Below are 16,960 nucleotides of genomic sequence, written 5' to 3'. Positions count from 1 at the left end.
TCGTCATAAACAAAGTAAAACAAACATCAAAAAAATAATTAAGTATTTATTAATGGTTAAAGAAAATAAATAAAGAAAAATATTATTTTTTTACATCTCATCAAAGATGAAGAAGAAAATGAAAGTCTGGGCTGGGAAGTATGGAAATCCGGATTTGTGAACAACTATTTGGACACATTAAAAAAATTAACTAAATAAAAAATGTAGAACCATTAAAACTTCATTTTTATTGAGTTTTTTTTCGTTGGATGCTAGATGTCTTTTTTTTCCGGTTCATAACTGGTAGCTTTTAATAGAATACAGGCAGTAGTACTTACGAAAAAATACACATGGCTATTTAAATATGTTTTGAATTTTATAGTACTATTTTAAACTGTTTTGATTTTTTTGTAAAATCACTTATTTTTTTCTCCATTCACGTGTCATGCAAAATTGTCTCGCGTGCCACCTATGGCACGCGTACCATAGGTTCGCTATCCTTGTTCTATGCAGTGTCATATTTGGAGGTAGGTACTAACGCATTAAAAAAAATAAAGTACTTATTTAGAATGCTGTGGAATTTTGATGCGTTATGAGCAGAATTAAATATACGGGCGGGTACTTGATTTATCTCGGATTTCATTAACATTTCATCATAGTTATTAAAACATTATTACCCGAAAACATGCGTTTGAATTCTTGGTAAAGCTGTAATTACCACACCTGAATGTTTCCTTTTCAAAGTGAAAATAATGCTTAATTAAAATGCACGAGGCCATTAAAAATAATACCAGATATTGAAAGTGGACATGGTGATTGATAAAGATATAGAAAGGAGAGTGAATGCTGGGAACAGAGTAAATGGTGGACTAAAATTATTTAAAGCAAACAAAAACCTATCACCGAAAGCTAAACTAGCAGTGCACAAAGGAGTCTTGGTTCCAACTCCAATGTATGGAAGTAAGGCATGGAGTTGGTGGCAAAAGAATGATGAAAGCAGACTGAGATCCCTCAGACGAATGTGCGGCGAAAAGATATTTGATACATAGATAAATAAATAAAATAAAAAATAGATGATATAAAAATACTTGAGAAAAAAATTAAAGCTCTATATATTTAAATCTTGAAAAAATATACAAAAAAACTATTATTTCTTTTATTTTATAACATTATTTTATAACATTAAAGTCCCTCTCCAAGCACAAGAGCATAGTCTCTTTTATGGAGAGGCACAGTGAATCTAAATATAAAAGTTCTCCATATGTATAAATGATTCAAATGTATTATGTTATAAATAAAAATGTAAATATATTAAATGAATAAAAAAAAGATGCTTTCATGGTGAAATGAGGAAAGAATGCAAGGCTGAGATAAGCATTATCGATAAAATTAAGAAAGGTGTGTTGAGTTGGTTTGGGCATGTGAAACGGATGAGTGAGGAGAGAATGGTAAAACAAATTTATGAAGCGACTGTAGTTGGAAGAAGGACCAGAGGAAGACCGAGAAAACTTTACATGATCAGGTATGTCAAATACTTGAAAGCGGGCAGATCGTTAATCGATATTATTGGCGGGTATGCATGAAGAGATGCATATCTAGTTCACAAATCGCTCACTCCTTTCAAGAACGTCATAAATCAAAAAACTTGATTTTTCAGGAGATGGTTTTTAAAGTTTAAAAACTTAACATAATGTATTTAAAATAAATATCAATAAATATTATTGAACTTTTCACTGTGCAACAGATCTTTTTAGGCAAAACCTGAAGGTTTTTTCTCCATTTGAAAAATATTTTGTTAAAAAAAAATAATAATTAAACAATACCTTTTCTTCAAAATGCAAAAACAACATTTCTGCCCTGTAGCGGGTAAATATTAAGTTAAAAATATGCCGCTTTTGCTGGGATATAGTACATTTTCTAGGCATTCTGAAAACATGCATAACTGAAAATTGACGATTTTTGATTTATGACGTTCTTGAAAGGAGTGAGCGAAATGTCAAATGTGATTGACGTACGACGCCATTTGCTAAAATTATAGCATCTTCCGATAGGGTGTTTAATTTTGCGCCACCTGTATATACTAACATCGAGATTTTAGGTAGGTCACTATATACATATGTACATGTATTTAACTAAAGAAAGTTTAAATAAAAATTATCAGCTAAATTCGATCGTGACTTCATAATATAGTTATTATACATAAACTTTTTTTTAAATGATGTTGTATTTTACCATTATATATAATTCCTACAATTTAACTGTTTTTCTTTCGAAATGAGATTCAAACAGGTATAAATAAACCAAATAAAAAAAAATTGATCTGAAAAGGAGAGATAGCAAGTGTTTCGGCCTAGAATTTTCAATCGCGAATCATATGACATTATAGTAATTTTAAACATAAAGCACAAACAGCACGATCGGCTACCGTTCTGGAGGTCCCGGGTTCAATTCCCAGGGGGGTCAAATATTTATTTAAGTGATTTTTTCACTGTAATATTTATTCAATATTACCCTGGACTGGTACCTGAAGCGGACGGCTGATCACCTTTCCTTCATGTGTTAACGATCAAGATCCCCTACCCTTTTGAAACCCAACAACTTGTACACTGTTTCATTTTTATATATATGTTTAGTTATAAATTAAACCCTGAAGAGGGCAACAGGTTGTTGCCGTAGCTAGTTGGTTAATAAAAATGTGAGTGGATCAAAACACAATGTATTTTTATTTCTCGAAATAATATATCAATATGATCCACAAAGTTAATGCTTTCAATATTCAAAACATTTTTCATACTATTTCTGAAGACTGCAGAAACCTGGCTTTGAGCCCCTGACTATGCCAACTTCCCGCTAAGTTTTGCCAAAAGGAAAATTAGAAGCAGGACCCTCCAACTCTGGAACGATCGTTATTTGAACGAAACCACCGGAAAGGTAACCAAAATGTTGTTACCAACCATTTTCCATGCCTTTGATTTCAGGAGACTGCAGAAACTTGGCTTTGAGCTCACTCAAATCCTTACGGGTCACGGTGAGTTCATGAGCTACCTGCATCGTTTCAAGATCTCCGAGATCGACAGCTGTACGTGTGATGATGAGACACCCCAAGATGTTCCTTACGTGTTGATGCTTTGCCCCCTTTTCAGCATTCAAAGACAACAGCTGGACGTACGTTGCAGAATCCGCGTTAAAGAACTCTCACGAGATGTGGTTGTATCATACAGGATAAAGGACATTGGTATCATAAAACAAGCTAGGATACAAACATGTCAAACCCTCTTCTAGTGGAACGGAAGATCTGTTGACTGTCCGTTCCAATAGTTTATTTATTTATCCATTTTTAATTAATATTTTACTAAGTAAATACCACTATTTCTTTAAATCTACTGTGACACGTATTTCGATGCATTCCGTGGTATTTACTAAATAAACATTAATTAAAAATGGATAGATTTTACCACAAAGTGACTACCGAATCAATTAATAAAAATATTTATTTATTTCATAGAAAGATACGTTTTTTTCTTACAATTTTTCTTCAAAATGCAAAAACAACACTTTCGTAGTTCTTTTTTCTAGGTAAATATTACTTTTCGTAGGTAAATATTAAGTTAAAAATATGCCTCTTTTACTGGGACATTATCTGGGCATTCCGAAAACATGCACAACTGAAAATTGACGATTTTTGATTTATGACGTTCTTGAAAGGAGTGAGCGATATGTCAGGCAGCTGCTTAATTTAGGGATATTCAATAATTGCAAGGACTTTACTCCGAACTTATACAGTATACCTATTGATATTTGGCTCTGTTGACCAGTGAGTTGGTCGACCACTGGTACAGAGCATTAATTTCACGAATCAGGTTTATAATCGTGTCTCTCGTCAACGGAAATAGGCGTCCCACATTTGGTTCATAATTCACCCGCGATCTTATCAAGCAGAGACTAAACCTACTTATTTTACTAATTTCAAGTCTACAAGAATCCGCTCCAAAATTGGTGACGTTCCGTCAACGGGCGGCCATCTTGGATCTTTATCGCTCGCTAACGTTAGATGCTATTGCAGATAAAATATCGAAGAAAATAAAAGGTGAATAACTGGACATTGAAAGTTCCATCCAATACCCGGATACGATGGTCTATTATTATATGTGGAGGTCCTCACCAAAACGTTACATTTCCATTATAAATGATTTTAAGTAATCAGGAATTCTAGCTTGTAAAATTGTTACGTTTTGGTGTGATTTAATGATTTCATATTGGTTTAACACAGGATTGGTCACGTTTTGTCGCAACTTTAATGACGATTTCGATGGAATACAGTAAACAGAACAGATTAGCATTTCAAGGATTTTTTGTGCAATATTGGAAATATAACTTTTTGATGATTACCTCCACATACTCGTATATAAAAGTTCCAGTTATTATTATATTATAGTAAACCATCCTCGCTCCCTATGTGGAGCATTTGGAGTCCACAAATTGTCGCCAGGCTCACTATCTTATCTTAAGTGTGCTCGAGTGTACAATTCAGTACGCGACCGGCTGTGCAAAAAGACACACGTGTATTTATTGATTTGGCGTTTAATTTGTAGAACTCTATTTTAATTTATGTGTTAATTATATATCAAACACAGATTTTTTGAGTCTACTAAGTTGTATTTTATTAGCAAAAATATATAAAAATTATATTGTGACAATTGTTTCGCCTTGTTAGGGCATTATCAAACGAATGTCATAAATACAACTTAGTAGACTCAAAAAATCTGTGTTTGATTTATAATTAATACATAGACACACGTGTATTTGAGCACAATTTATTTGAATACATATTGGAATTTGATTTTTTTAAGAATATTTATTGAAAAATATTTTTTACATATTTTTTAACTCCTAACCCTTTAATAACACTTTTCTTTTCAAAACCATAAATTTATTTCCAAGAAATTGAAAACATTTTTTTAAATTGAGTTCAAAGAAAATCAACTAGCAACTATCGACTGTCCCTACCTACCTTCACCACTTAAAAATAATTTTAAAAAATCTCTTGAATAACAACACGATAATCGAACAAAAAGTATTTATCAAACGTTAAACAAATTTATGGAGCGAATGTAGTAGGAAAAAGAAGCAGAGGACGACCGAGGAAAACTTGGCACAATCAGGTATGTCAAATACTTGAAAGCGGCCGGGTCAGGAGTCGTAATAATCGTCGGGTATGTATGAGGAGATGCATGAATGTAGAAGAGGCAAAGAATGTTTGCAAAGACAGAGTGATGTGGCGTTCGATTCTCTCTGCCTACCCCTGCGGGGAAGCGGCGTGATGGTTAGTTAGTTTTTTTTTTAAGTATTTATCAAAAATCGTCAATTTTCAGTTGTGCATGTTTTCGGAATGCCCACAAAATGTACTATATCCCAGCAAAAGCGGCATATTTTAAACTTAATATTTACCCGCTACAGGGCAGAAAGTGTTGTTTTTGCATTTTGAAGAAAATGTATTGTTTAGTTATTTTTTTTAAATATACTAAGCATTTTTAAAATGGAGACAAAACAACCAGGTTTTACCTAAAAAGATCTGTTGCACAGTAAAAAGTTCAATAAGTGGCTTGATATTTATTTTTAATACATTTTAATATATTTTTAAACTTTAAAAACTATTTCTTGAAAAATCAAGTATTTTGAAATATGACGTTGTTGAAAGGAGTGATCGATTTGTCAAATATTTCCCTTTTTATTGGCATAAAATCAAAGAATATAAAATGTATATAAAAGTCTTCAGGTACTAGGAGATGCTTTTGTTTTATTATTCAAAATGGCGGCGATTTCGTTTGTAGTTTTCCCGCGCGTTTCGGGAAAGAGGGTGCACATGAAAATAAGCCCAAATGTCGCTACCGATGAAAAACCATAGAATACGACGTGATCACCGAAAGCCTGAAAATATAAAAAATAATTAAAACCTTGTCATCCTCAGGGTTTATGTACTAATTCTAAAACATTGAAATACTCATAGTTAGGTTTTAGTTATAGCTATAGAAACCGTATGGAAAAAGTTTACCAATAAAAAGTGGTTAAAACAAAGTTGTTTTATTTTATAAAGTTCATACAATGTGCCACAAAGTATCCACCAAAAACATTCAAGAAACAATTAACACACTTCATGGCAACGTTTATAAAACTACAAGATCCAAAACACATCGAATAAAACCTGACACATACCTCTTTTGGTCAAAAGAACTTTGATTTATTTATTTACAAAAATGTTAATAATATTAGTATATAACCAAGAAGTATATGTCCGCCTCCGTAGTGTAATGGTCAGCATGCTCGGCTACCGTTCTGGAGGTCCCGGGTTCGATTCCCAGGGGGGTTCAATAAATACAAGTGATTTTTTCACTCTAATATTTATTCAATATTACACTGGACTGGTACCTGAAGTGGAGGGCTGATCACCTTTCCTTCACGTGTAATCGATCGAGATAACACTGCGTTTATATGAAGCAGTGCCCTATGCACCACTGGGGTGCGGTAAGGGTTCTATTATTATTATTATATAACCAATCGCCGAGATTTTTATTTCTACCGGTTTCGAGACGTACCCGTCTCTTCGTCAGGACAATCACTACCACAGCATGCAAACAATACTACCATCCACTACCTTAGCACTATTTACACACTTAAAACTGCACAAATTTGATTATTATGCAATGAACTTTGATTATTATGCAATAAAGTTGCATAACCTGCTTCCACTACCTATAAAGTCATTGAATAACGAAACTATGTTTAAATAGCTATTCATAAAGGAAAATAGAGATGGGTAGATCTGAAAGAGATCGAATCATTCAGTATTGTCGTATTTGATCGGCAGCATCAACTGTCAAATTCTTGCAAATGCACTTAATTTGCCAAATTTATACCATAATGGATGTTTTTTTACCTCAATGGCCACCCCGAAGAACTGGAGTAATATAAAGGACGTTATCCAAATGATGATTGCCAATAAAGAACCAGCTACACCGCGTGTCTGCAAGAAAACATAAGCAAAAATGGTATTGCATTTTGACATCTCATAGTTTGTGACTTTGTACATACCCCCCGCAATCGTAAGAAGCAGGCCTGGATGTCCTATATTAGGTGTAGTAAAAAGAAATCCATTATTTTGGCATGAACTTGAAGTCTTTATTTACCATTCAATTCAAACCCTTATCCGCACCCCAATGGTGCATAGGGCACTGCATTATATAAAAACAGTGTTACCTTGATCATTAACACACGAAGGAAAGGTGATCAGCCCTTCGATTCAGGTACCAGTCCAGGGTAATATTGAATAAATATTAGAGTGAAAAAATCACTTGTATTTATTTGACCCCCTCCCCTGGGAATCGAACCCAGGACCTCCAGAACGGTAGCCGAGCGTGATGACCATTACACTATGGAGGCGGACTTATTTACCATAAATCCAATTATGATCAAATATGCACCGTTTTGTTCGATAACTTGTTGCCATTTTGAAGGTATTTCATTATGCCTCTCTCGTAGAAACTGTTGTCCCTATTGGCCAATAATATTTGCTATTTGTCTCGCTGTTTTGTTACTTTATTTAGTAAGCATCTAGACTCCCCAGCCCAGCTTAATACCTCGTTGTTCTCTACATGTTCCGACCAAAGAAATCCCAACATGCGCCTGTAGCAACACGAGAGTTCACGTTTTGCTTGACAAGTCAGGAGTCGGAATAAACGGTCAGTATGTATGAGGCAGTTTTTTTAAAACGAGATTTGCATTTTACTTTGTTTATTATGTACGAGACTATAGACCATTAAGCGGATTAAACAGGTTATAATCTGTGTTGGGAACAGGAGGGATAATCTAATGTGGGCCAATCGAGAACTTGTCAGCATTTGCTCATTGCTGGGAGGAAACCACGTTGCACTCCTCAGGAGAAGCCGGACTGCTGACTGTCGTCAACAGGCCTTCCGTTCCACTAGAAGAGGTTTCGGATTTTGGTGTCCTAGCTTGGTTTATGGTGGGTTCTAATGTTCTTCAAAGTCTATCATATATGATATCACCTCTCGTGAGAATTCATTATGAACCTCATCCAGGCTCTTGCAACACGCTGTATGAAGATATGCATGAATTTGGAAGAGGAGAATAATACTAGATCTACACTAAATATTTTGTAGTAATCTTTATGTTTCTGTGGTTAACTACAATTGGCTTGTTAAATGTATATATTTTAATGTTTTATCTTCCATATGTTAATGTTGTTAATCCAAATAAAACTTGTTTTCAAAGATATAACCTGTTAAAACCTCGAAACAAAAAGTGAAATAGTTAGATTAGTTTAATTAATTGTTGTTAAAAGGTCAAAAGTAATAGAATACCTCGTCAGTGAAGAGTTCAATGATAGTGATGTAGAGCACAGACCCAAGGCCGATGAAGTGGAAGAACACGGTGACAGAAAGGACGACGATTGGGACCAGCCCGAGAACGGAGTCAGGTTGCGATATGTCCATTCCCTGTTTCTGCAGGTACTGGAAGGTGCCCAGGGTTGCCATGCCAGCCGCCAGGAACGAGCAAGATATTCCCAGAACGACCTTGAAAATGGCGAGAAATACACAATCAGTAACTCCATAACAAAATCTCGACTTCGAACCTCCGAGATGAAGACTGTCCGATCCATAACCGGAAACACATTGCGAGAACCGTTGAACAGGAGATGAAATTCAAGTATCTCGGAGTTGACATCAGAAGCTACGGTGATCTATATGTTGAGACTCAGAAACAAATAAACAAGGCTGCAGTTATATCAGGATGCCTCAGAAACTCGGTGTGGAGGAACAAACACATGAGAATAGAAAGTAAAATGAAAATAGATTTATATTATCCACTGACACTTCGTGATGGAATTGCATTTTTAATTTATTATTAGATTAAAACCAATATTTTTAGCTTTTCCACTTTTTATTTGACCAGCGACCGGGTTTCGTCGTTACCGACATCATCAGACTGATGATGTCGGTAACGACGAAACCCGGTCGCTGGTCAAATAAAAAGTGGAAAAGCTAAAAATATTGGTTTTAATCTAATAATAAATTAAAATGAAAATATACAAAACGTGTGTTCGACCAATAGACACTTATGGGATTGAGGCAAGAGCAGATACTTCCAGAACAAAATCTCGACTTCGAACCTCCGAGATGAAGACTCTCCGATCCATAACCAGAAACACATTTGATTGGAGATAATCCAGATTTTGTTAACAAGTATTTGGACACACTCAAAATGTTGTAAATAAATTATCTGGTCTAATTATAAGCTTAAATAATAAAAATGAAAATGGTATTTTCTGGCGTTTCTCATGTGTGTGATTATAATCCAGAATTCGGACCTCACATACTAATATAAGAGTTTCTGCTCAGTAAAAAACTTCTTAACATCTCACCAATAGATGTCTCTAGTGAAATTCTAGTGATTCAAGAACAAGGTTTCTAAATTGGTTCATATATATAGAACTTCCAAGAATTTGTGAATGTTACACGTGTGTAAAGTGATCACTTAAACCTGTCTATGACGGTCGTCAGCCCCGTAAACGCCCAGACTTCCATATTCTTCTTCATCTTTGATGAGATGTCAAAAAATAGTATGAAAATAACTCCTGTAATTAGAGATAATCCAGTTTTTGTGAAAAAGTATTTGGACACACTCAAAATGTTGTGATTAAACCTTAATCTAATTTCTTACCTTCCTCGGCATCTTGTCAGCTATAAGCGGTGGGAGAGCGCTTCCCGCGACCATGACGCTTCCATAAAGAAGAGATCCTGCAGTCGCAGACAGCCTTCCTCCAGACCTACTGATGATGGTGTTAGCATAGTTCAGAACGGCAAAGACACCCACAAAAGTCTGCACAGAGGTCATGACGGTTGCCAAAAATAAACCTTTCCTTGCTGCAGGATCTTGAACTGAAAAACGTCGTCTGATCAATGATCGAAGAGTCAAACAATTATATTATTTCGAGAAATAAAAATACTTTGTGTTCTGATCCACTCACATTTTTATTAACCAACTAGTTTCGGCAACAACCTGTTGCCCTCTTCAGAGTTACATTAAGGGTTACATTTATTAGGGTTACATTTATTATAAATTTAACCCTGAAGAGAGCAACAGGTTGTTGCCGAAACTAGTTGGTTAATAAAAATGTGAGTGGATCAGAACACAAAGTATTTTTATTTCTCGAAATAATATATCAATATGATCCACAAAGTTAATGCTTTCAATATTCAAAACAGTAAAACAATTGTTGAGGTCATCACCAAAAAGTTACAAGTCCAATATAAAATATGTAAAAACAGATAATGTCAAATTTTTATGACAAAGTCTTACAGAATTGTTTGAGGGATGCTGGTTTCACTGCTCCAGATTGTTCCTTCTTCAGTCGAGCTAATTCATCTTGTGCATGAGTTCCATCGGATCCAACGAGCCATTTCAAAACACGAAGTGCTTCCTGAAATTTATTGAAATAACTTAATCTTAATAAAAAAATTGAAACTGTCAAAACGTCAATAAATAAGATATAATGAGTAAATTAAACAAATCTGGGTACTTATTTTTTTTTTACAAAAATGTTAATAAAATTAGTATATAACCACTCACCGGTGAGTAAGTAAAAATGACTAACCACAAAGTAAATGCTTTAAATATTAATAATATTGAGAATAAATCTGGGTATTTACAGGACTTACGACTTGTGATAGGCTGGTATAGTGATCACTTTATACAGTGTAACATCCACCATTCTACACATGATTGACAACCTCACAAATTTCTGAACTGTATTTATCCTTTGATGACACCTTCTTTCACATGTCGCTCACTCCTTTCAACAACGTCATATATCAAAAATCGTCAATTTTCAGTTATGCATGTTTTCGGAATGCCCAGAAAATGTACTATATCCCAGCAAAAGCGGCATATTTTAACTTAATATTTACCCGCTAAAGCGTAGAAAGTGTTGTTTTTGCATTTTAAAGAAAAGGTATTGTTTAATATATTTTTTAAAAACCAAATATTTTTCAATATTCAGGTTTTACCTAAAACGATCTGTTGTACAGTAAAAAGTTCAATAAGTGGCTTGATATTTATTTTTAATACATTTTATTATATATTCAACTTTAAAAACAATCTCCTGAAAAATCAAGTTTTTTGATACGTGGCGTTGTTCAAAGGAGTGAGCGATGTATGTTATTGGGACCATCAAAGGTTGAGTATAGTTAGGTTTTTTTTCATTTACCAGAAAGAATAATAATATGTATACACTTTCCTTATCATTCATCGTTCACTTTGTGTAATACCACTTTAAATGAACGATGAATGATAAGTAGACTGTTACCATACCATAAAGTTAACTAAAATTAAATATGCCGATCTTTATATGTACATTTTTAAACAATAAATTACCCAAATATTTTAAGGATAAAATAGTGTTAAACAAAATCTTTTTATTACTAGAAATAAGGATAGAATAAAACTGCTATTGTTGATAAAAACCGAGTCACAAAATTGTGTAATGTAAAAGGGTTTGAAAATGTATGATGAGATGCTTGAATGTATGAAGAATGAAAAGAGTCTGAAAGAATTTAAAAATAATTTTTTTGTTTACTGTAAGAAGATATATATTTATATATATGATGTTAATTAAGTGTAAATAATAGTTATTAGTGAAATATAAGCTAACTCAAGGAATAAATAAAATAAAAACAACGCTTTAAACATACAAAACATATTAATAGTTTTTTTTAAATATTTTTTTCTGTGTTACAAATGTAATCTCTTACTTTGTCCTTCCCGTTCAAAACAAGGTACGCAGGGGATTCTGGCATGAACCACCAAAGCGGGAAGAAGAGGAGAGACTCCACAATCTGGATGATGATCACTTGAGAGAAGGAGAGCCATGCTCCCAGCATGTATGCTGTTAGGATTCCAGTGGTGTACGTCATCACCATCAATCCACCTGGAAAACAATTGACACGACATGACCAAGAATATCACTCACTCCTTTCAAGAACGTCATAAATCAAAAAACTTGATTTTTCAGGAGAACGTTTTTAAAGTTTAAAAATAGAATACAATGTATTAAAAATAAATATCAAGCCACTTATTGAACATTTTACTGTGCAACAGATTTTTTTAGGTAAAACCTAAAGGTTCTTTCTCCATTTCAATAATTTTTAGCATATTAAAAAAATAATAATTAAACAATACCTTCACTTCGAAAAGCAAAAAAAAACACCTTCTGCCCTGTAGCGGGTAAATATTAAGTTTAAAATATGCCGCTTTTGCTGGGATATACTACATTTTCTGGGCATTCCGAAAACATACACAACTGAAAATTGACAATTTATGACGTTTATGAATGAGTGATATGTCAACACTCTGTATAAGAAAGCAAGTTCCTATCGTGGAAGTCCTCACCAAAGCGTTACATTTATTTTCTTGAATGATTTCCGCAGATACTTTTTGGTACATTTTATAATATCTTTATAAAATTAATAGACTTTGTTTTCAACGCTTTTTTATTCATATAATTCAACCTACCGGTTTCAACAATACATTGTCAGCATCAGGGTTTATTTTAAATAAAAATAAAAACATTAAAAATATTATAATACCTACTTTCACAAAAAAACTTCCACACACTCCATAAAAATCCTAAATTTTCTTTTTGGGTGATTCCATTAGCTGTTACTTGGGGTTGCTATGCAATCAATAATAAAAATAATATTTAGGATTTTTATGGTGTATGTGGAAGTTTTTTTTGTGAAAGTATTCTAATATTTTAAATGTTTTTTTTTTGTATTTAAAATAAACCCTGATGATGACAATGTATTGTTGAAACCGGCAGGTTGAATCATATGAATAAAAAAAGTGGTGAAAACAAAGTCTATTAATTTTATAAAGACGTTACATTTACATTATAAATGATTTTAAGTTATCAGGAATTCTAGCTTGTAAAATTGTTACGTTTTGGTAACAAATACTTGATCATGCCATTCCTTGGTCTTTATCTGCTTCTATTACCAACCACATTCGCCTCATAAATTTGTTTCACTATTCTTTCTACATTTATTCAATTCACATGCCTGACCACTCACCAAGTAAAAAATATTATATAATTAAAATGTAACTTTGTTTTAAAATCACTATAAATATTTAATTATAACTTAATTATAAATAATGTCTACCGGTTTCGAAGCTAACCGCTTCTTTATCAAGACTGATTATCTAAGTAGTATTAATCAGTCTTGATAAATAAGCGGTTAGCTTCGAAACCGGTAGACATTATAATTAAGTTATAATTAAATATTTATAATGATTTTAAAACAGAGTTACATTTAAATTATAGAATGGAAAATCACAAAGTTAGTGCTTCAAATATAAATTATATAAAGTATAAGTTTACCTAAAGAAGCTTTATTTCTTGGCTCAGCTATTTCGTTGTTGTAGATGCAAACGACTGTTATCGAACCAGCAGCGCCGAATCCTGCTATAAATCGTGCTACCAGCACATACCACAAACTCTGGGCGGCTAACATGCAAGACCAACTAGCCTGAAAGAAAAATTGAACAATATAATATGTGTAAACAGAATTACTTGCTCCATTGCTCCTATTAGCGGCAGAAAATCCTTCTCGCAGGCATTTTACATAAATGGTACAAATCGTTACAATTTGTCATAAATTTATCTTTTTTATAAATTTTATTACTTACAAGGAAAAACAACAGTTTCAATACATGAAAAAAACAGAATACAAAAAAAATCATGAATACCAATTACGGTTTTTCACATTTTTACATTGGAAAGTAAGAGAGAAAAAATCTATATAAAACAAGAGATATGAGATAAGGATGGGATAAAGAGAAAAATCATTGAATTACCTCAAATAGTTTTTTAAAAACATTTTGAGTGTGTCCAAATACTTGTTCATAAAATCTGGATTATCTCCTATTACATGATTTATATTCATATTATTTTTTGACATCTCATCAAAGATGAAGAAGAATATGGAAGTCTGTAAGACCAATAGATGTCTCTAGTTCTAGTGATCCAAGAACAATGTTTCAAAATTGGTTCATATATATAGAACTTCCAAGAATTTGAGTAGTATGGTTGTCAATAATGGGTAGGATTGGTGAATGTTACACGTGTGTACTTCTGGTACTTTTGGACTTCCATATTTTTGTTCATCTTTGATGAGATGTAATTTTTTTTGTTATTTTAATGTTGGCATTCCTTTTTTGATGACTGTATAAACAGTGTACTGTACAATGTAGAAACTAATTCCTTTTTAAATAATAATTGTTTAGTTATGTACTTATGGTGTTGACTCAGTTCTATCTTATCACAATTTTTCTAACTGTGTTGGTCATTATCTATTTTACTATTATATTATTTTCATCATTCATACACATGGAGATAATGTTACATAAGATTCCGTAAACCAAGAACATTTATTTAATTTTATTTAAAATAAAACATTCAAATTGAGTTGCACTGTATGGCCGACCACAAGGTAGACGACTTCCGGGCAGACCACTAAAGAGATGGATTGAAAGCTGAGAATCGACATCGCAGGAGGCTAATCCTCTTATAAACAGGCCACAAGTACCTACATCAAGCAAAAGAGGAAAATGACTGAAATTAAGGATAAATTAAATTCTTCACTAACAAACTTACTAATCATAACGCCGCTGCCCCGTAGGGGTAGGCAGAGTGAATACGTTGTATCCACACACATTCCTTGCACACATTATACTCGCACATCTTTGTCACCACCGCCCGCAGGTCTTCTGAATTTAAGGCTTTAAAGTTAAACCTGTTAAAAAATTAACAAAATAACATTTTGAAAATGACAAAATTGACAGAGTTAATTTTTTTTAAATAACAAGTTTTTTTTGTTTTTAAGTTGACAATTTAACGAATAATAAAATTACCAATAGAAATTTATGAGGCGAACGTAGTTGGAAAAAGAAGCAGAGGACGACCGAGGAAAACTTGGCACAATCAGGTATGTCAAATACTTGAAGGCGGCCTGGTCAGGAGTCGTTATAATCGTCGGGTATGTGTGAGGAGATGCATGAATTTAAAAGAGGCAAAGAATATTTGCAAAGACAGAGTGGTGTGGCGTTCGATTCTCTCTGCCTACCCCCGCGGAGAAGCGGCGTGATGGTTTGTTAGTTTCTAATTAACAAAATGACAGTTAAACAAAAAATTAACAAATAAATAAATCAAGAAACGAACTAATGAACATATGAACATAAAATTAAAAAAGTTAAAAAGTTAAAAAGTTAACAAGTTGACAAGCTGACAAGTTGACAAGTTGATATTGTGACGAATTGACAAATTGACCGATTAACAGAATAACAAATAAACTAATTAACAAATTTAAAATATAACAAATTAACATATAATAATAATGATAAATAATAAAACCCTTATCCGCACCCGAATGGTGCATAGGGCACTGTGTTATATAAACGCAGTGTTATCTTGATCGTTTTTACACATGAGGGAAAGGTGATCAGCCCTCCGCTTCAGGTACCAGTCCATGGTAATATTGAATAAATATTACAGTGAAAAAATCATTTATATTTATTTTACCCCCCTTGGGAATCGAGATCGGGACCTCCAGAACGGTAGCCGAGCGTGCTGACCATTACACTACGGAGGCGGACGATATTTTTTTTGTTTTTTTTTTTTTGTTTTTCTTTTGAACATATAATAAATAACTAACTAACTAACTAACTAACCATCACGCCGCTTCTCCGCAGGGGTAGGCAGAGAGAATCGAACGCCACATCACTCTGTCTTTGCAAACATTCTTTGCCTCTTCTACATTCATGCATCTCCTCACACATACCCGACGATTATTACGACTCCTGACCCGGCCGCTTTCAAGTATTTGACATACCTGATTGTGCCAAGTTTTCCTCGGTCGTCCTCTGCTTCTTTTTCCAACTACATTCGCCTCATAAATTTGTTTAACCGTTCTTTCTTCACTCATACGTTCCACATGTCCAAACCATCTCAACACACCTTTCTTAATTTTATCGATAATGCTTATCTCAGCCTTACATTCTTTCCTTATTTTATCATTCGAACATCTATCAAACATCGTTTTGCCACACATTCGTCTGAGCGATCGCATTTTGACTGCATTATATACCTATAATAAATAACTTATAAATAAATTGGCGAATTATTATTATTATTTTATTACTTACGAGAAACGATAGTCCTACTAAGTAAGCAGAAATTTTTCTTCCTTTTAAATCAGCTATAAGCCCCGGTAAAGGCGATGTCAGCAAGGCTCCCAAACAAAGTGAGCCTCCAACCCATCCTAAAAGACAAATTACTTTTATAGAGTAATTTATTATTAGATTAAAACCAATATTTTTAGCTTTTCCACTTTTTTATTAGACCAGCGACCGGGTTTCGTCGTTACCGACATCATCAGACTGGTCAATGTCCAGGACCAAGGACCAGACTGGTCAATGTCCAGGGTCAAGGTCCAATGTCAAGGACCAGTCTGATGATGTCGGTAACGACGAAACCCGGTCGCTGGTCAAATAAAAAAGTGGAAAAGCTAAAAATATTGGTTTTAATCTAATAATAAATTAAAAATGCAATTCCATCACGAAGTGTCAGTGGATAATATAAATCTATTTTATAGAGTATTCATTTTAAACAGTATTCATGACTTTGTGGAGACGTACATAGAACTTCAAAACAACTTTGATTATTATGCAATAAAGTTGCACAGTCTGCTTCTATTATCCTTAAAGTTGATAAATACCAAATCCATGTATAAAAGAGGTATTTATTGGATAAATTGATAATGGAAGTGGGTAGCCAAAAGTGTCCATATATATACTACTACTACTACTACTACTACAACTACTACTACTACTACTACTACCATCACGCCGT

At 33.5% G+C, this 16,960-nt stretch overlaps 1 protein-coding gene across 1 annotated transcript in view; it reads right to left on the bottom strand.

The window, feature by feature from the left end:
• Positions 1-5,588: 5,588 nt before the first annotated feature.
• LOC148308614 (solute carrier family 2, facilitated glucose transporter member 6-like) overlaps positions 5,589-16,960 on the bottom strand; it is a 14,957-nt gene continuing 3,585 nt past the window's right edge. Inside the window, exons 4-11 of the mRNA XM_088261466.1 lie at positions 16,255-16,370; positions 13,433-13,580; positions 11,808-11,983; positions 10,357-10,477; positions 9,718-9,935; positions 8,358-8,570; positions 6,914-7,000; positions 5,589-5,907 (exon numbers count right to left, since the gene is read on the bottom strand). Of these exons, the coding sequence (XP_088117592.1) occupies positions 5,752-5,907; positions 6,914-7,000; positions 8,358-8,570; positions 9,718-9,935; positions 10,357-10,477; positions 11,808-11,983; positions 13,433-13,565 (1,104 nt within the window). The 5' untranslated portion in view covers positions 13,566-13,580; positions 16,255-16,370 and the 3' untranslated portion in view covers positions 5,589-5,751. The remainder of the gene's footprint in view (positions 5,908-6,913; positions 7,001-8,357; positions 8,571-9,717; positions 9,936-10,356; positions 10,478-11,807; positions 11,984-13,432; positions 13,581-16,254; positions 16,371-16,960) is intronic.

This window comes from Brachycentrus maculatus, unplaced genomic scaffold, assembly GCF_059751285.1.
Source record: "Brachycentrus maculatus isolate JH-2025_06_01 unplaced genomic scaffold, ASM5975128v1 h1tg000156l, whole genome shotgun sequence".
Taxonomy (NCBI): Eukaryota; Metazoa; Arthropoda; class Insecta; order Trichoptera; family Brachycentridae; genus Brachycentrus; species Brachycentrus maculatus.
Note: the sequence above shows the minus strand (reverse complement) of the source record. Positions and strands in the feature narration are given on the sequence as shown.